The sequence below is a fragment of the Passer domesticus genome, chromosome 3 (assembly GCF_036417665.1).
Source record: "Passer domesticus isolate bPasDom1 chromosome 3, bPasDom1.hap1, whole genome shotgun sequence".
NCBI lineage: Eukaryota > Metazoa > Chordata > Aves > Passeriformes > Passeridae > Passer > Passer domesticus.
In genome coordinates this window covers 88,428,580-88,449,973 of record NC_087476.1, presented here as the reverse complement: position 1 = coordinate 88,449,973, position 21,394 = coordinate 88,428,580, and the positions used below count along the sequence as shown (strand labels likewise).

General features: G+C 37.6%; 1 protein-coding gene across 27 annotated transcripts in view; it reads right to left on the bottom strand.

The window, feature by feature from the left end:
• Positions 1-21,394, bottom strand: part of ESRRG (estrogen related receptor gamma) — a 389,256-nt gene that overhangs the window by 103,174 nt on the left and 264,688 nt on the right. For all 27 annotated transcript variants that reach the window (XM_064414191.1, XM_064414211.1, XM_064414212.1 and 24 more), the window contains 2 exons: positions 18,482-18,897; positions 6,550-6,666 (listed from right to left, as the gene is read on the bottom strand). In XM_064414191.1, coding sequence (XP_064270261.1) covers positions 6,550-6,666; positions 18,482-18,897 — 533 coding nt within the window. The remainder of the gene's footprint in view (positions 1-6,549; positions 6,667-18,481; positions 18,898-21,394) is intronic.

Below are 21,394 nucleotides of genomic sequence, written 5' to 3'. Positions count from 1 at the left end.
ATGCTAGTTGCTTGAGCTGACTATAAACACTAACCTGAAGTTGAATAGTTTGTCCTTCTTCATCAGTTACATAGAGTGGATAGTCATGAGATGCATTTTAGGGCAAACAAATTGGGCTGTCAGTTCTAATGTGTGAACTGGGCTATCAGGTCATATTTTGGTTAGGAGCAAAGAAGTCTACTTATGAACACCAACAGCACTTAGAGATTAGCTTCTATTGTTTCCAAGGAGATTTAACAGGTCCCAGTATATATTAATCCAAGCACACACTGAATGAAAGGCAGTGCAAAGAGAAAGGGGGAAAGAAAAAAGGGGAAGGAAAAAATAAAAGTGAAAGAAAGAGAGAAATAATTTGTGGGAGGAAGAAAAGGGGGGAGTGGGTGAATGGGGAAGGAAGAAAGAGGGAAAGGAAGGAATAAGGAGAGGAAAAGAAACAGTTCAAAAAAAATACGCACTAGAAACCAAAGTCCTTCATAATACATTGAAACAGAGAAGAGAGCTGAGACATCAACAGAAGACACACTATGTTATCTCTTGATATTATAACACAGGAGGTTTGTTTAATATCCTGCATTAATGGAGAAGCTCCTTAAGTGTAATATTACGATAGAGAGCATAAGAAATATCACTGAGGTCACTGCTGCTCTATTAACTGTCATCCTGTACAGAAATATTTTCTTTGAATACCATTAATGCTTTCTCCTTCCCTTTGTTCTGATTTCTAAAGGCAGTAGAAACTAAAACTTCATCTGCAATAATTTCTGCTTTCGTCTTGGCAAACTAATGGTATTAGACTTGTAAGAGAAATTTACCTTGGCAATGTCTGATGCACAGGTCTTTTCAAAAGAGATGTTGTTAGAAGGAATCCTATTAAGCAGGCTTTTGCACTACCCTCAAATCATAGGTGATAACACAATTTTAATCACAAAGAAGATTGCTTAGTTTTATTTATTATTTTGAGAGAGAATCCATTAATCTGCTCCTCTGCATATCACGCATCTCTTTACATAAGACCAAACTCAAGCTGCCCGTTCTCCTTGCTGTATTGGATTCATTTTCATAGGCTGTCAAAGCCAGAAAAGATCAATATGATAATTTAATCCGATCTGCTGCTTAACACAAGCCAAAGATGTTCATACGGTAATCTTTCCATAATAAACTCAGTAATTTATGCTTTAAAATACACATACCTCTTTCTAAAAATGTATTCTTATACTTGAATGAATGAAATCTCTCCAAGTGTGAAGCAAAAATATTTTAGAGACCCCCACAATTTTACCATGTTCAGAAAAAGTGTAACAAACTTCTGGTTCATTACATGATCATCTAAAATGTTAAGCATTTTTAAAACTGTCAGGAATTGCTTTTATTTAGATCACAGCTAAAGAAACACTTAAAAGTCTAGGATTTCTTTACAAAGCAGATTCTAACTACTGCCTTACCATTTCCCTAGGGATGCTGAGGTCTTTCTGAGGGTCTGTATGAATTCTCAAAAAATCCAAGCAAAGTAAGGAATGAGAAGTGTTGAGGGCTACTCATCAAGCAGGGCAAGTACAACATGCAAACTGCTCTGCTGTGATGGGAAGGGTTACACATAAGTCAGCACTGCCAGATGAAAAGCTCAGAGTATTTTTGATAATTTCTAGAGCCTGAATGATGGCTCATGTACAAGCAACTGTGAAGATCCACAGACACAAAAAGGTATATTGCTGATTTCCCCACAGCACAGATTGCTAAACCTACCAAATGAGCAGCAATCTAACACAGCTCTAAGAGCTCCCATTAATACTTGGTGAGGATCTGGCTTCTCATTTGTAATAACAGGACTAATTAAGCTGGAATTTTGTTACTCTACCTATTCTAACTGGGTACCAAGTGACTGATGATAATTTGTAAATGTCATCCATTCCTAAGGAAAATACAAACATACTTACATGAAGCGACCCATGCCATTCCATTGGGGTATATTTTATTTTTCATATAAACTTCCATTTTTTTTCCCATGTATCACTCATTTAGGAACTAGACTTTCTGAAATAACAAGCAATGCAGATCAGCCACTACACATAGTCCATAACAAGTTCTGACAACACCCAAATACGAGAAATGAGAGATACATGGGAGATGTTTTGGTATCAACAGTCCTGTAAGAAATACACACTAGTACTGCACAGAACTGTGACAGATAGAACAGGATACAGTATTCCAGATAGTCTAAAAGCTACATTAGTGCCACTCAATAGATTCCCCTCTGAACTTTAGTTTTTAACCTCCCTACAATACAGGGGTAGGAAAAACTGAGGCTAAGGCTTTTCCTCTATTAAGAAAACTGAAACATATAGAACAATCTCTTGTAAAAACAGTTATACACATGCTGCATCTGAAACAAAAAGTAATTTTATTTTCGAATAATTACTCCATTGGAATGATTTCATATGGGAAGGTCTTCAGAGCAAGATCTGTCCTGTAATAAACTTGGAATAATATCTTCTACCACAAACATATGCTAGTAAATAGTCACACAAATATTATTAATAGGCATGTCGTACTAATTAAAGATTGGATGTTGAATTCTACTCAGATCACCTAGCAATAGAAAAAAAAAAAGTCAAATATCTACTTAAGATTTCCCATACCATCTAATGTATGATACATCCTATTTTTCTTCTTAGAAAAGAAAAAAAATCAACCCCTTTTTCTCAATCCAACTAGCTGAATAAAAAGGAAATAGCCAAAATACCCAATCTTGCACATGAGCACAGATTTAATTCTGCCACCTGAAGCAAAATCATCACTGGCTTCCAAAGAGTTTGAAAGGCCAAACTTAAAAGACAGATTATAAACCAACAGAACTGAAAACTACTGAATGTCTTAAAATGTTTATTTTTAAAAAGGGCAAACTGTTGTACATGTCTCCCTGCACCCTTTTAGCAACTGCAATATTATTTCAAGAAATCTTATGGGATACATTTGAAAAGTTTCTCCCCAGACTATACAAGAATCTTTAATGTTGTTTCAGCTGTTCTCATGAATCTGAGACAATTCACCAGAATAAAACTACAGTCAAAGAAACTGCATTTCAGTAGAAGAATCAATTGGGATACTCGAAAACCTGATTTTTTGTAACACTGACACAAAATTAAATACAGAAAAATGTACATTTTCTTCTTTGAGTGCAACATATTCTGCTTTGCTGCTAATAAGTCTTGACTACAAAAGTAAAATGAAAACACAACACCCTCATATTTGTCCTGTGACTAAAAGCTCATCAGCCTCTGCTGAATGCTGCATTATGAAGTATAATATCCTCAAAACCCATCCATAGACCCAGACATGTTTTGAAGTAACAGTCCATGGGCTAAACCAAAATGTGTTCCTCCAGATCAGTCTGTAGAAACTTTCTTATGATACTCAACAGGAGATGCAGCCAGGGCCTCAATCCCACTCCAGCCCAGCCCAGCCTGGCATTGCTGTAGCATTCCTTCTCTGGCTCCTGGCCCACATCCTAAAAATTATTAAGAATCTTGATCTAGGTGCTGCTGGTTTAGCCCCACCAACATCCACGAGAATACGTACAGCAAATGCCTACTCCTCCTTGTACTTCATGTGACCAGAAATCCAATTCCCTCGCAGGATTTGACCCCAAAACACAGCCCCACCACCCTAACACCAGGTCTCCCACAGAAACACTGGATGCTTGATGAAAAACACCATTATCTTGTCAGAGAAATGATTAAACACGCAGCTGTCATAAGGGAAGCCACCCTATACATTTGTTATAAGTGTTGTTCGGACCCTGCCCTAGAAGCCAAGCTAAAACTCAGAATCTTTTTCCAGGCACTGTGATTACTACCATGAAATTCATATGACAATTCACAAATGACAATGTAGTAATGTCCTTTCCAATGTGAAGGGAAGCACAATATCTGATAATTGTTTCACTTTGGATTACACTTTAAAACTGTTAAAGATAAATTTCTACAAGAAAACTCCCCACAAACAAGGTAAGATTTCTGGAGAAGATGCACCCTGGCAGATGTGCTGTTCTTGTAAGGAATGTGATGCTCCTCTCAATGCTGCTTAAACTTGATTTTATTTCAGGTCTGCAACTAAATTTTTTTTGTAAATAGATTTAGGCTGTCAATTTCCAGGCATGCTGTGCCATCAGCATGTAGAGACTGCTGTGACAAACGTGGAGGCTGCAGCAGCAAATTTTATTATAAACTGGTAATTGAATTGAACAGGTTTACATTTGAATAGATTTACTGCAGCATGATCTCTGACATGCTGCATGGGACTGAAATCCTTGTCTGTACGTAAAGAAACACTTGAGATAAAATAAGCTGAAATTATTCTTGCTGTAAGTCCATACTAATCAATAAATTTATATCACTTTACACATGCAAAAAGTCAGTACATTATCTTTCTTAATTTTGTACATAAAGAATGTGGTCCAAGTCAAAAAGTCATCTCCAGACTTTCCTGTAGGTTAAAATAACATCCAGCTCCAAAACTACCTTCCAACAAGAAAAAAAAATCTTTACTACAAGCAGAGTCTTACAAATGTACTGTGAATCAGTACAATTTAAAAAGTAGCCACTAAAGAGGGAAAAAAATAAAATGCCCTTATAGGTTCTTGCAGGTTGTTATAATAGGTGGTAGATAAACAACACTGTCTTTTCAAAGTAATTAGTTATTTTGCCATTTAGAAAAAGGTATGTACTTTTAGAGTAGAAAATTCATACAATTTTTATTAAGAAAACTTGTGGTAATGATTTGAATCCATGGACAATGAATATTCAAACAAAAAAATATTACAATGTACATCTGTATTATCCAACTAAATTATCTCAGTTAACAAAACTGTATGCAGAAACAGTAAATCTGCACACAAATTTGCTGAGATAATTACTCATTTGCAGAGGAGACAGCTTCCTCTTGCAGTTCCAGAAGCTGCATACAGCCTAGATTTTTTAAAATATATGTATGTTAATGCATGCACAATAGTGCACTCAAAATTCACAGGAAAAGGATTACATCAATTCACCTGCATGTGCTCTTAGTAGCACTGTCTCATTTTCAAAGAAGTTATTCAATATATTTGTATATTAGGTAACTAGTGATAGAGGGTCTTAACTGACTAAAAAAAGATGCTAAGAAGCATAGCCCTTTTCAAAAGGTGCCATACCCAGTCATCCCTTTCTTTTTACAGTTTATCTAAGCATCATTTCACTTTCAATTAACTGCTCCTAGTGGTCAGTTATACGAGGATTTTGGCAAATAAGAACTCTCCCATAACCACTGAAGAGAGGGTCAAACCCTGCCATTCTTACTGAGGCAAAATCTCCATCGAATCTGACAAGAGTTTTGCTCAAGTAAGACTAAGGACAGCAGGATTTGGCTCAAGGATCATAGCATCTGCCAAAGCAGTGGCACAGAACAAGGTTTATTCTTAGTAAGTATAATCCAATAAGAATATGTCTGTAGGTGCGTGATAGACCTAATTTGCCCATCATCTCACCACTGGTCTATGTTGTTTCTTGGATTTTTACCCTGATAGCTGCATACTTACCCTGTTTTGCATTACCACCAACTCATTTGCAAAAATCAGCCAGTTATTAAAACTGGCTTTTTTAAGTTTTCAAACACTGACAAAGCAAAATTGAATAGGATTGTTTTGAAGTGGTTGCTTAACATACAGTACTCTCCACTGGATATAATACTTAGAGAACACTATGCTGATTTTATTTCAAATGTTTATCTAGTTCAGAAGTACACAGCATCTTTCTTGGTGGTGACAGTGCCCTAAAATAATAATGCATGTAATACATGCACTTACAAGTGTATTCTTGCATATACATTAACATCAATGTAAATGCATAGCAGGCAACCAAGTGACTCGATGTGTCACAGATGAAGCAGGTTCCAGGTAACACAGCACCATTTCTTGAGTTCAGTATCTTCAAAATGTAATTGATTAATTCAAACATTTAATATATACTTACAGTGAGGGGCAGGGGTTCTCAGACACTTTTAGAAAAAAAAAAGGTGGGGGAGGGTGGATTCTCCTCTTCTGCACGCCAAAATTTGCTCCAGTGTAGTTAAAATAACTTCAGTACACACACACACACACAATACTTATACTTGTTTAATTTGGAAGTAATCCTTTCATTTGTCCTGATGGAATGAAGACTAAATAAAAGGAAGGCACAGTGTATGTTTTGGTTTTCTGCCAGAACTGGGACAGAGTAACAGTGGACAAAGAATGGAGGAAAGAAATCTCTGAGAATTCTGATGGTTATTCTATCAGTTACTTACTGAAGGAGATTGAATGCTGAGGTACATTTTGCTGTACTACACATGATGATGAATTCTAATGTGGATAAAGCATGAATTGATAGCTTAGAAGCAGATGTCAGGAAGAGCAAGTATATATGAAAATTGTCTTTGCAATAACTGATTAGAACACTCACCAGTCTCCTTTCCCGACTGCCCTACAGTTGTAGCAAGTGTTTGCAGAGAGATACAGATTGAGGTGGTCAGCCTTACCTTCTTTCAGCATGCCAACTTTTAGACACTTCATGAAGCGGCAGGCTTGGCAGGACTTGCGTCTGCGCTTTGTGATTTCACATTCATTTGTTGCTGGGCAGCTGTACTCTATGTTACCTGCGATGGAACAGACAGGGGAAGAGGTGCTCAGAGTCACTGACTAACCAACAGAACAGATATACAAAAAGTACTCACACAATTGCTGTTGTATTTCATTTTGGAACTTATCAAGAGTAAGCAGTGCTACAGAAAGGAAAGGCCTCTCAAGTAAAAAGAAATAGCTGAGTTAAAAGTTGAAGTTTTTTCACCCTTTTTTTTTAAATCTATATGAACACCTATATGAAAGAAATCTATACAAAGTCACAACTAACGTGAGTCTGTGTCTCACTACAAATATGGTTCCTAGGAAAATCTGTTATGTGTGTTATTCCTGCTGACAGAAGAAAGACATTTTTTCATTTATTTTCTGTAACAAATGACAGGCTCAGGCTCCTTCTCTGAGCACTCTTTATTTTCTTTTTTAGCCAATTTCATTAGTCTCTATTTGTCTAGAATTCAAAAGGAGGACTGCTTTACTGCATAATCAACTATAACAGGTTGCAGTTTCACCGTTCTTCCACTATGGCTGGCACAGAGCACAAGGCAGGACTCACTGGGACTGTTACCATCCCATCTAGAATGGTCTACAGCTACCAGGCCAGATCTCTGGTCCAGGACATCTCCTCTTCTCTCTGTACTTTCTGCCAAGTCCTTGTACTGAGAGGCATCAGGAATAGGACCATTCCTGCCAAGCTGTCAGAATAGTGAAAACTCAAAGAGATGCTTGCCTTTGCCCCTGCTTCTCCCAGTTCCCCTCTTAAGGACTACAACAAGCTCGATCCTTAAATGTGAGCCCTTCTCATCATGGGCAAAGCAGTCTCTTTTTTTCTTCGTTGCTACTGCTTAATTCATATTATTTATCCTCAAAAATCAGAAAATAAAAGCTTGCAAATAAGCAAGTAAAATACATGAGTAGTTTACTTTTTTAAAATCACATCTTTGGGTACCCAAGTCCAAATGCAAGAAAATCTGTTCTCTTTTGCCCTGGTACTTTTCATTAAACAGATTCACTCAGCTTATTCATCTGCCCAGCCATGTATCCTATAGCCCAGCACACATCCAGTATGACAGACTGCAACAGTGTAACAGAAGTTACACTGGGAAACTGACTTTTAAATGAAGTATATTCCTGATCAGTCTGTCACATCTCGCTTTAAAGGTATTTCTTTATTTTCTAACCCCTTCCCCCTGTGATAAAGTGCATTAGTATCTTAATGAAAATGCATTCTGTTTATTGCCCTCTTGGGAAGCAAGAGGTCATCACACCAAATGCATAAATTGTCATCAGAGACAGTCCGAGCATAATCGCAATTTTGCTGCTCCATGTTTGCTGCACTCGGGGTCCATCAAAGTCCCCTGAAACATGCACAGGTTCTAATAATTAGCATAGAGTCTGCCTGGGACCACAGCATTGATGAAATATTTCAGAGTTAATCACACTTCGTAAACACTGATTTATATTGACTACCTTTCTCCAGACTGATGTCTCCTCATTAAATATCACATTAGTGGATTGCAGGATTGCACAAAGACTCAAATGCTCAGCAACTGCTAATTCAACAGGAAGTAATACTTAAACCACTTACATCTATTGAAAATTGGTTAAGTACTTATGATAAAGGAGGTCTGCATGGCAAAACATGCACTCTGCCAATATAACCAGCACATTTGGCACAACCTTTTCGAGCCTTTGCAGGCTGTCTTCCCCTTGGACATTGTTGCATGAGTGAGATAGCAATGCTGGTAAGTAAAACAGATCTTGGTATGCCTGAATGCTAATGACAAAAGTCAAAGCAGTTTAGTCCTTTTCCCTTTTCTTAACCGCTGTGGAGAAAGCTATTTAAGAAACTGAAGGATATGGTGGGTAGAGAATTCAGCACAACAGTTCCTGCAAAAGGTCTTTCCAATACATATTAGAAAAGTTAGGAAATAACACCTTTGGAAGGATAGGTAGAAAATGATGGTAAGGGCAAGTTTGAAAAAGAATTCACATTATCCTCTCCCTCTAACACGGCATTCTTAGAAAGGCACAACCACTACACAGGAAGACCTTCAAAGCTTTCACAAATTGTATCTAATGAACTTCATTATACTACTGTAATAAAGTATTACCATCCCTATCTATACTAAAAAAAAAAAAAAAAAGAAAAAAAAAAAAAAAGAAGAGAAACAGGGAATCAGAAATGCTCTGCACAAGATCAAAGATACCTTTACACAAGGTCAGAAATTATCTTGATCAGAAACAATATCAAAATTATAGCAGAGAACTTCAGGAAGCAAAGCTCTATACCAGGGCAGGTGGAACACTCTCACAGTATCAAGAGATCCTGTCCCAAGATACAAAGGTACAGGTGCCAACACCAAGAAGTAGCATTCAGAACCAGAAAGATAAATGCAAGATTGCTCATTTCATTATGCAGACACTCCTAATCCATACCGTGACATTTCACATTTCTGCAAACTATGCAACAGTCTGCAGCAGGCACAGTATAACTTACTTTTCCTGCAAATTCTTGACACCTAAAGAATGCTAAAAGGAGCTATTTCTAGTCACTTGGACTCTAGTACTTTAGCTTACAGGAGGAGTCTCCTTTCAATTTAAACTGCTTCTCTTTAATGACTTGTATTTTACAGCAGACACTCGATATTCATTCTTGGTATTGTAAAATGAACTTGGAAGATGCTGCAAAAAATTCCCCCAACAAGCTCAGCAGAGTTACGGGAACAGAAACAAAGATCCACATCTTACCAATGACCATATCTGGTCCCCATAAAGTGTTCCAGCATTTTAGTACATGTTACACTGCAGTAAGGGTTCAAGGAACAAACATTCTGTCTCTAGTGCACATGTAGATGCAGTGGATATCTATATCATACTAAAATGGGTTTTACCTAGCACTCCAAGTGTTAGTGGATTTACTTTTGTTAAAAACCTGCATTTACTGCACATTCCAGGTCATTGGAGCTTTCATAATTTCTTATTGACTTTTAGATATGAATTTCCATTCAAGATACTGAGATCTGCACTTTATTTCAGAGGAAGATCCAGAAGGAATCTCTACCAATTCCTTACTTACTTCAAGATGCTAGAGGCTGAAACTGAGCAGCTAGGAAGAGTAAAAGCTGAGTTTGCCAGTCCTGTCAACAGCTGGAGAAAAAGTTGTGTTACATAGTGAACAAAATCAACATGGCAGCTTGGGGTCTATGAACTGGGCTGACAAGAGCATTTGAGCGATTTATAATATCTCCTGGCTGGTTTTCAGAAAGAACTGGGCTCTGATTACTTATTTCAGAGTCTTTTGTACAATTAGTTTGCAGGCAATACAATTTTCTCACTTACTGCTTAACAGAATTGTGCAGCTAGTTGGCTGATAGAATAACAGCATATATGTAAACCTGCTGCCTAAAGTGCCAGCGGATAATTTGTATATTCCTTTCAGTAGCGTAATGGATTTTTACAGTTTGGCAGTTAAAGGGCTGAGTAATATAAATTAGTATGACACTTGAAAATAAAAATATATGTCAAATCTTCACACCCCAAACACATTTCCCTGTGCTAGAATAATATAATGGGATTTACACCAGCCTAAGCCCCTTTTCTTTCTTCAGGTACTGAGGGATGTTTATTTAAAACCAGTTCCTTTTTTCTACTGATTTGTTAAATTTTATTATCTCAGCCGAAAGATGAGAAAATACTTCTCAAACACGGTGCTTACTAAGAGCACAGTGAAAACATGATACCATTTGATCCTGAGATAGCAGGTGAGCTGCTAAAACTTACCCCATATACACAGCTCTCCAATTTTACATGCTTCAGACAGTCACATCTTTACACACAGCTCAGGATAAAGGGGGTGAGGTACAATTTCTTTTTACCTACAGATGAGGTTTGGATGTTACTTGAAGGAGGAGTGAAAAAAGAACAATTTTTGTGGTACATGGACTTACTCAATGGCTTTACAAGTCGGGCAACTGAGTGGATTTAGCCCAGATTCTCAAAACCATTTTGGCCACTTCTTGCACAGAATTGACAGTGACACTAAAGGTGACAGGACAAGCAAAAACCATGGCAAAGAGGAGGTCACTGAAAGCACTGGGCCTTGGTAGAAGTTATTGTCATCAACAGTCACATCTTCAGAACCTCCCAGATACTAAATGTGAGAAGCTAGCTCTAGACACAGGCTGGAACAGGGGTGTCTCTTCCACCAATACCGACAAAAATAGAAGCTGAAGACACTAAGTCCTAGCAGAAGCTTTATTTCCTTTTTCATACTGCAATATTAGTTTAATTATTGCATTATTACAACACCAAAGATGTAAAAGGATTTCTACAAGCTATTGAAATATGCTCTGGAAATCTTTGGACAAGTAAAAGCTATGAGGAAGACTTAAGTGCAGGGTAAGAAGGTGTTTGGAAACAATAGCCATGAGCCACTTAAAAAAGCAAGAGGAATACTGAAGATATGAGTATCAAACCTTTTACTGTGGGAATGTAGGCCCAGAAGAAAAAAAGAAGGAAAAAAACAAATGAACTGACACTCCTTCAGTGTAATAATTTTCTGCTATAATCTGTTCCTGAAGCTGCATTTCAATTCAATAATGTTCCATTTTTCTCCCTAAGTTTCTCTTTCACATTCTCTAACTTAATACCTTTCTTTCAAAAGCTTGTATTTCAAAAACAAGGTGTTCTCATTCTTCATAGAGACTACTGCTTAACTGGATTTAAGTCTTTCTGCAGTGAGGTTTATCCCAGGTACCCCATCATGCTCTCTTTTCCTGGGTGACAGACACAAAGGAATACACCTGCTTGTCTGTGCATTGCTATGCATCAAAACTCTGGAAGTGGAAAGTAGTCAGCATTACAACCATAGGGCTTCTAGGACTTAATAAAGGAGAACTCTTAGAAAGAGAGACAAAGGAGAATCTAAGCTAACACAGAGAGTGAATTTCATCATTTTAGGTTACACCTTTATACATAATCCCACCAGAACAGAAAAGAATAATCCCTGAGAATCTGAGAATAAGGAGCTCTTGGAAATCAAGAGTAACAGGCTAACTAAAAAGAAGGACAGAGAAAAGTCCCAGACTTGAAAATCTTTTTGATGTTTATAGGTCTTAATGAAGCTGACCTGAGGAAAGTAAAAATATTTTCTCTCAGGTTAAAGTTTCAGTTTTTCCAGACTCTGCTCTCTACTTTGCACTCAAAACAGCTGAATTTGAGTAAATATTTTCACATGTAAAAGTACCCTCATTGGTAAGGTTTCAGAAGTAGGGTTGGTCTGGAATGAGGTCAAATCTGAACATAAATAACTGAATCCAGTTTTGCCTGACAAATCCTCAGACAGATTCACCTCATACTGTAAGAAAGCTCTATGAATTATAGACCTACTATGAATTTTGCTACAGGTCATCTGGAGATGATTAAATATAAAGCTGACTGTATTCACATCTTTTCACCCAGGTGACTTCAGAAACAATAGTGTACACACAGAGTTACAGAGCATTTAAAAATTTAGTTTCCAAACCAAATTTTTCTCAAGTATTTTTTCAAGGTGACAGGACCACATATGAAGGGTTATGTTTCATCTCTTGCTTATGCTGCTTTTTCTGTTAGAGTAAGTAACTAAGGAGGAGCATCTAGTTTTTAAACATGGTGTTAGACAGAGGGACAAGAACAGGTTAAAAGTACATTTTTAGTGAAGTCACTATGTTGAATTGCTTTGAAGAAATCAGTGTACTGTGTTACAGAACTAAAACATATTTAGAACTTGCAATTTATTTTTTTTAATTCTTAGAAAGCAACAAGGTGATTTAAAGCAAAAATGTAAAGGTGATGCTGGTTAGTCTGACTACATGACAGTTTTGTGTCAGCCTCTAACTTTAGGTAGATTGGTTTCCAGCATTACAAAAAGTCACCATAATTTTCAGTATCAGACTGATATTAGGGGGTGTTGAATCTGTAAGGGCCCAACTACCTTTGAATCCCCCTGGACTCAACTTATTAATGAGAAATGAAGGGCATTTAGGTCACCTTAAAAGAGAATCAAAGCTTTGAAGGCACAGAGAGAACTGATCCCCTGCTACCTGGTAGTCACTTAAGAGCTGTTCAAGTCAGAACGACTGAACTATCTACATTTGGTCCCTACTGGTATTTTATCTACGCCAACTTTGATACATACCATGGAGGACTGTCATTGTTTGTTCATAAGGACACAGAATATCTCAGTCTGTAAAGCTGCAAACTGAATCATTTGCACACCACAAAAAAAGGTGATTAAAAAGTTATACAAACATTAACATAAATCACTTGCTAGCTGAGACTTCTCATGTCTCTGGTTTCAAACAAGACAGAGCTTTGTAAGTGGGCTGGAGGCTTTCAGAGATTTTATAACAAATGGAGATCTAGACCTAATTATAATGGCATTGATACATACTAGTGTACCAGCACTATGTGTAAATCATATCTCTTTTGCAGTATTTCTGATGAGTTCAAAATAGCCATGCACCAATCAGGACGCTCATTCTTACTCCCAAATCATCTAAATGCTTATTACAATTTTCAAGGTTGTAAGGAAAGCAGAGATAATAAAAAAAATAGAACAATCTGTATATTTTTAAGCTTCTCTCTGGTTCTGAGATTTCAGCATGTTTGTATTTTATTGTCTCATCTCGTTTAGCTGCCACAGCTACACAATGACATTATGACAGGATAAAAAGATGTGCTGGAAGGAATTAAAAATGCTCGCCTGCTAGTCTGGCTGGCCCACAGGCACAGAGAAACTGGGGGAAAGGGAAGATATTTATCACTGCTTGCTTAAAATATTCTTTGAAAGAAGTGCTGATGCACAGACTTTCACTTATATAAGGAAGGTGAATGATTAAATCAGGTAATGATGGATTCAGGTGACATTTAGTGTTCGGCTCACTGGAGGGCTGCCATCTTTGCACCAGAGCCAAGGTCCACAGCCCAGTGCACTGAGATGTGAGCCTCCACCCTACCCTTCTATAAAACAACAATAATCTTAGCTATCAGCAAAGAAGCTGAAAAGCCACCAAATCTTGTTTAATTTTCTTTCATTTCCTCCTCAAAAATGTATTACAGAAGACAGCTTTCAGAAATGCAAAATATGCTTTGGAAGCCACTTCAGTCACGTGCAACTTCAAATCAAACTTTATGTTGCCTTATCTGAATGTACATAGCCAGTTCTATCTTTCTTGATTAAAACGTCTTGATTGAAAAATAAAAATGTATTTACTGTAAAGTGTTTGTACATTTACAGATCAAACTGGCTCAATAATGGGTCAACACTCTAAAGAGGAGTGACAAACCTGAACATTAGAGGGATTAAAAACAACTCTGAGTAACCAAAGAGCTGAACAAAGTACAAAGCAGTTTGGGCAGGCTTTGAAGGCAACAGGAACATCCCTGCAGAACTGGGGAGCTGAAGACTCTTAGCTGAGCAGCATAAAATGAGACAGCAGAAGACAACAGCATTTCAAGGATGGAGTATTTCCTGTTTGCGTTAGGAGACATGGACAGGCAGCAGCTCTCAGCGATGAAGCTCTTAAATGATGAGACAGTGAGGGTCTGACTGCAGGGCTTCTTACCAACTACTGCTTTACTCATCCTGTGGATACACAGAACATTGATGCCTCACTACTGTTCATCCAGCAGTTCTTCCTCAAAAAATAAACATATAAACAAAAAAACCCCAAAAAAGTAAAAATTCAAGAACAAAGACCACTGAATGCAAAATATTTAGCTTTTGTGGGGAAAATTCAAACAGTATTCAAGGAAATGATAAGTAAGATCTGAGAGAAGCCTTGTGAGAAGCCTTAGGAGGAATGTACAGGCTTTACAGCCTGTCTTTTCAGGCTCGTTTAAAGAGTCCAAAGACAACAGTCTAGACAATTTGGAAGGAGGGAGGATGGAAGTCTTCTAGATGCAGGCCATTATTTTAGAGAGATGAAATCTAACATAAAACAGGATAATAAACTGTCTTTGAACCTGTAAGTCCTAGCAACCCACTCCTAAAAGCAAGAATACCAGTTCAATCCACCTGCTGAAATGTTTAAGTTATGAATACTGAGTAATTACATAATATTAATGACAATGTGTACTTACTAGTATATATGATAACTGACCAAATAAAAATTATGAGAAATATATTTACATTAAATATTCACTACCAAATATCTAGCAAGTACAAGACCTCTATGTTGAACACAAGACTTTGCACCCAGCTGACAAGTGAAAAATCTTTTTCCCCCCCACTTTCTTTTAATGAAAGCTCGGAGTTTTCAAGATAATACAGTGCACAGCAAAAACTTCGAAGAGACCCTAAAAATCAATAGACCTGTAACTATTTTTAGATGCTGCTATTTTCTACTATCCCTGATGTTAAGCCAATTTTGGGAAGATTTGGCTGTGTGTGTATTTCTGTGAGACACTTGCAATCAGCCACCATGTAAATTATCCCAGAAGCAAACTGAGAGCTGCAGCTGAGTGAGTGCTAGGCTGAGCAGAGAGAACATCCAGTTCTTCCACACCTTATATCTAGGGGCAGAACATCACTGCATTCTACTATGACCTAAGAAGACATCAATTTTATATATTGAGCTCTTTCTTGGTGGATTTGTTCTCTTTCATTTTTTTTAGCCAGGAAATTGCTTGTTTCTAATTTTTTCTAATATTATTGATTTTTATCATAATTATGCATGCTTTACAAAAACTGCAAACGAACTTTTGGGTTATGTTAAAAATATATATTCTAAAAAGACAAAATTACTCTTTCTTATACATCAAAACAGGGTTCATTTAAGTTCTTAATGTTTAAGGAAAGGAGCAGGAATTGATTCCAGGAGGCAGGAATGGATGTTTTTTAGACTAAATTGCTAAATCGAAAAGGGAATGACAATCTCCATTACCCTTAAAAACAAGTGTATACTCTACATTAGAGTGATATTTGCCTTGTGTAGGAGCTACTAGGTGCCCTGTGATGCTTCTGTCTCGTGTGAGATGCTGGTGGTGCACAAATAAGTGCACTGGCTCTCTGAGAAGCTGCCACCTCTGTGGCTGCCACCTACTGAGACCTCAAGAGACTCCTCTGGAATGGAAAGACTTCCATTGACTCAGTGGAAAGGACATCAGGCCTTACATGAACACGGGATGTGCTTCATAATCTGATTTTATGAGCTCAGCCTTCCTCTCCCTGAAGTCAGGGCAGTTGTGCCCATGATTTCAACAGGAATAGCACTGACAATCTACAAGCCTGAGCTAATTTAGTAAACTGATGGATGATCAACAAGGGTTTGGGAAGTCGTGTGCTCTTTTACATGGAATCTATAATGAAGTACCCATCACAATTAGGCTATTAGCATTTAAAAGAAGCAATTCTTTGAGCTGAAACATGCTATCCCTATATATGCACAGTTACAATATTTGACACTTCAGGCAGCCTGGTTTTCTATTCTGTATTTCAAAGCCTGTTGCATTTATTTCTGTTTTCCTGTTTTCTTATTTGTAATAATGCAGCAACAAACTCATTTAAAAAATAAGCATAGAAGGAACATTATATGAACAAGGAAATGAAACAGTGCAGGGAAGAATGACCTCCAGAGCACTGGAACTAAATTCTATCAATTAGAACAAAAAACCTCAGGGGAATTATTCTTCATGCAAGCCTAAAGGTAGAATTTTCCCATTCAAATCATGAGGAAGCACCTTTTTCTTATATACATTTTGTCACCTACCAAAATCCATGGTTTGATGCACCCAAGTAGCTTCCATTATTTTGGCTGGTACCTGAAAACTCTCAGTATTTTTGCCTGTTTAGTCAGGACCACTGCTAAAGATGCTGCCATGACATTATGATAGGTAACATACTTCCTATTCTTAGTTTCTTCATTATGGCTTTTCTTTTCAATGCTTGGTTTTGCCCTACTGCATTTTTTTTTTGGTCTTCAGAGCACTGTCACCTGCTGATGCAGCTCGTGCTCTAACCGCACTGAGATTTTGCACAGCTGCCAGTTCTAACTTGAGCTGCGTGGCCAAGTCCAGGTTGCTAATCTGGAGGATGACGTCTCTGCCTTGTGCTCCCATGCCCAGAAACTTTCTGTCTGTGGTGCGGTGTAAAATTGCAGGTTACCTATTACTGCCAGAAGTCAATACTTCAATCAGTTTTTGTTTCTGTAGCAGTTTTTTTGGTGTTCAAAATGCAACTAAAATAACTGTGCATCAATTCAGTCCTGTAGGACAGCTATTACACAGCAATTAAATACCATTTATAAAAACAGAGTTGCTAGTTGAAAAGGGTGCTTGAAGTTTAGCAACCACAAAATACAAATTGCTTCAGTAGAAACATTTTTTGAGCTTTTCTGAATATGTTGTTGAAGGTCAAGTGAAATCACCTACCTCTTCTTTATTTTATTTCTTTTTACTTTTTCCAATACAGAGACTTGAAATGAGTGAACTGTCTCTGTATGCGTGCTTATTTTACATAAAAACCCAGGCCACCACTATGAATCTTTGTTTACTGGTTGCCAACAGTGTAACATTCAGCTCCATTAGAACAACTGAAGTACAATGTTTCATTTTAGTGTCTGTATGGCCCTCATAAAATGGGCACTTCATGCTGGTAAAAGGCCCAAATCTCCCCAGCAGCAAAATGGAAGAGAAAGAATAAAATAGCCACTGCCTCAGCAATATATAAATCAAATTAACAATCATTATTTTTCCTTACTAATTTTACATTAAATATGGAAGCACTAAAGACCAAATGTTTTTTAATTTGGAGTTATGTGAATTTACAAGCTGAAGCTCACCTTATGTTCATTCTCAAAAAGAAAAGTATATCACCGGATTGCATTGCCTTTCCTGAGAATTTCAGGTGCTCAACATGTATGAAAATCAAGCAGGTTTTATTGAGGAGCTTAAATTTGGACTTAGCAACCTAATTTTAGTCTCTGAAGTCTGAGTTTAATTTAATGTGACACTATATTCCTGCACAGGCCAAGCTTGGCCTCATGTTCTTTAAATAATGCACCTTCAATTTTACTTGAATGGATGATATCTAAATCAAAGTAGAAGGTTATTTTGTCTCCATAGGTTCTGAAGCTAGAAGAAGCAGTCATGTAAATTTTCCCATTTGTACTAATTTATGCCAAAATATGTGGCATATTTGTAATAAGTATCAAGAGCAGATTAGTAAAAAATACTGAGCAGAGACCAAAAGCTGCCAACTCACTCTCCTTAGAATGTGATCTTACAGTTATCTGACAAACTCATTTAAGGCCATTGTATACAGTGGGTGAAAGACCAGTTATCAATACACTGATGTGCACAAAGCACTACACCACTGCATTTTTGTTCCAATTTCACATGCACTGGTTCTTCAACAAATATAAACTAGATTTCTGTAACAATTTAAGTACAGTAGTGGCATATCTAGGAGCAAGACACAAGCATGATCCTACGTGCCAGCCACAAGGTGTGTTCAAGAGGCATCCATGACAACCTTCAGAAAATGCTCCATTTTCTTTGCAACAATCACTTATGGGAATCCAGACAAACCCTCGGAGAAAACAAATGTGAACATCCACTGGTTAACTCCAGCATTTTTCTATTTTTTGGAATCAAAATAAACATGGCATCGGGCTAAACGTGGCAGACAGAACTCCCAAAGAAGCCCAAAGGGGCTCTTCATGAGCAACATCTGCAGGGCCAAGCAGTACGAAGAATGAAAATGAACAGTCTGAAGTCCTAACAGGCTTCAGCCAAAGACTATACATTTTCATTCTGAGCAAAAGAAAGGAAGATTAACAAATAACCAACCTTGAATTGTCCTCTTGAAGAAAGCCTTGCAGGCCTCGCAGGAGGCCACTCCATAGTGGTACCCTGATGCAATGTCACCGCACACCAAACACAGTCTTTTGGGCATGGAGTTCAGCATGTATTCACACTTGGTCTGTGAGTCTTCAGCGATTGTACTGGAGCAGTCATCATACCGTTTCCTGACTGGCCCGTTGCCCCCCAGCCCTGTGGCCGAGGGGTAGAGGGGAGGCGAGTCCAGCCCGTTCTGATGTCCATTCATGGTGGAACTGTAGCTCCCGCTGGCGTCGGAGGAGCCACCGGGGCTGTGGTGGTTGATGCTGTCCGTCAGAGAGGCGGGGCTCGATGGTTCCGTCTTGATGTACGACGAACAGCTGGAATCAATGTGTCGATCTTTGCTTGACATTCTGCAGAGAAGCCTGCAGTGGGGAGAGAGAGAAAGAAGAATGTGTGTATTAAAGACAGTGCTCTTTAAAGCTGCTCTGGAAGGGTTAGGGACTGCACATCATTCATTCATTAGTCAATACTTCTTGTTCTACATGAAGGTAATCAGCATAAGGGCATGACAGAGCTTTGTCAAAGCTCCAGACAGGCAGTAAACAAAAACTTTAAAGAGACCAAATACTTCTGTTGTCCCCTCCACCTGCCCTCTAGGCTACATGTCAACTTCACACCAACTCTGAATTCTGAACTTGTCATCAAGCAAGTAAAAAAATTTTATAATTCCTATTAGATGGCTTGGCTATTAAATGTCTTCATTTTTCCATCTATACTTTCTTTCTGTAAATTCCACCATTATCAGAAACAAATATTTTCAAGTCTGATCACATAAATACTCTGCTCTTTAATTAATATTTGTCAAGACACTTAGCTAAAACACATATGCATTATCTATTGATCCGATTCAAGAACTGAAGAGCAAGTCCCTTGCAATATTTTTTTTCTTCATTAATATTGCTTTATTATAGATACAGCTATTTAGTAACAAAGTAGCACATCAACGGGGTACTCTAAGAAATAATTACAGCTGAACTCCATTTTCACAAAATCTAAGTGAAATGATTCATCAGCTGTGGCTGCAATTACTTTCTAGCCATTATCCTCAGACTAACCAGTAATAACTACAGCACTATCCCATATATCTACAGCTGTATAGGATCTGACATTTCACGTGCTCCATTCTTGGATTAAAAACATATATTAGAGGAAATTTTACATGTAAGTTTTGTCTTTCAGAAAGTGAGATTTTTTTTCTTCTCAGTTCTCAGTTTCAGAATTAAGCATCTGAAATAAAACTACACAATATCTGATCCAACAAAATAGTGCTTTCTACAGGGAGGACTGGGAGGAGAAATCTTTGTCTATTTCCATCCCCAAGTTTTTTACTATTAACACATTTTGGGGTGAACAAAGGACAAAAATAATAATTAGAAAGCTCTGATTTAGATATTATTTTTGTTTTTCTCCAGCTGTGATTATGAGACCACAGTAGCAAATGGCCTATCTAGCATTTTCTGGACAGTACTCTCAGAAGCTGCCAGAGTCAGATCATAGTTATGAACGCTTCTTTAAAAACACTAACTGCAGGAAAACAACTATCCTATAAGACCACCTGGAGCTATGGATTTGTGTTTTCAAGCAAATATGTAAGTCCAGACAATTTGACTGACATAATTTTCTGAAGTAATTTTGAGAATTTGAAGTAAAATGAGATCTTGTCTTCATTTGTCCACTTCTTTTTATTTAAGAATAAAAAAATTTTCATCAATTTCTACTTTAATATCTGGAATCAAATTCACCAATGAAAAAAAGACATAAATCAAAAGAGTTGGCTTCCTTCCCAATGGGGGGGGGTAATGGAGTTAAGAGCCTGACCCATCATTAAAGACAAGTGTTTAAGATGAAATTCACCCTAAAATCAGTGTTCATGGATTTTATTTTGACTTCTCAATTGTTTTGATTTTTACTGTAAAATTCTATTGAAAACAACTAACATATATATTTGGAAAACAGCCAAATTGATGTACAGAAATGTTACCATCTAAACTTAAAATCAGGGCTTATTTGGGGAGGTGGAAGGAGCAAGCTATCTGGTGTCAGCAAATAAACCAAGGAAATGGGAAGGTTAAAGCCGTGAAAATATCTTATTACAGCGGACCACCTGCTTGTGTTGTCCTTTCCTCAAGAACTGGAGGGGGGGAAATCCCCTTGCCAGCCTGCAGTAGCGTGTGCCTTTTCTTCTGCATCTGCTGCCTTGTAGCCGTCACTGTTAATGAGTGCTGTAATTAATAGATAGCTCTCTCTTGTCTTTCTACTTGCACTCTGGGCTAAGCACTTTTCTCAAGTCAACGTTTGAAAGAAAGCGGGTCGGCTCTGACTTACAGCAGCTCTGCGAATTCCTTTTAATTTAGAGCACTTACACCACCACTCCACTTATTACCTTATAATTACTGGGCCGCTCTCACATACATTACGATCTTAGACTAGAGTTAGAAGTTATTAGGGTACTAAAACATGGTGTCTCTCTGTCTCTCTCTCCCCTTGCATTGACACTGAATTTTATACAGCTGTGATTAAGATTATCAATTAACTTCCACATTTTACCAACTGATTTTTTTTATATTATTTTTCTACACACTAAGATCTTTTTATTGACTAAACATGTACTCGGTTTTTTTTTCACCTCCCTTCTGCCATGACTCCACATGTAAAGTCTCAAAATACAGCACTAGGAGTCACTGCCTACAGTCCAGCATAACCGGCTTGATGGCACATTCTTGTATGAAACTTCCATTGGCAATTTTTTTAATCTAATTTGTGCATTAATGAGCCCGAATGTCACCATTCCTGAAAAAAACCCCCAACCATTTGTAATTAATTAGCTGCTCAACTGCATGTTGTTTTGGCCAGTACAGA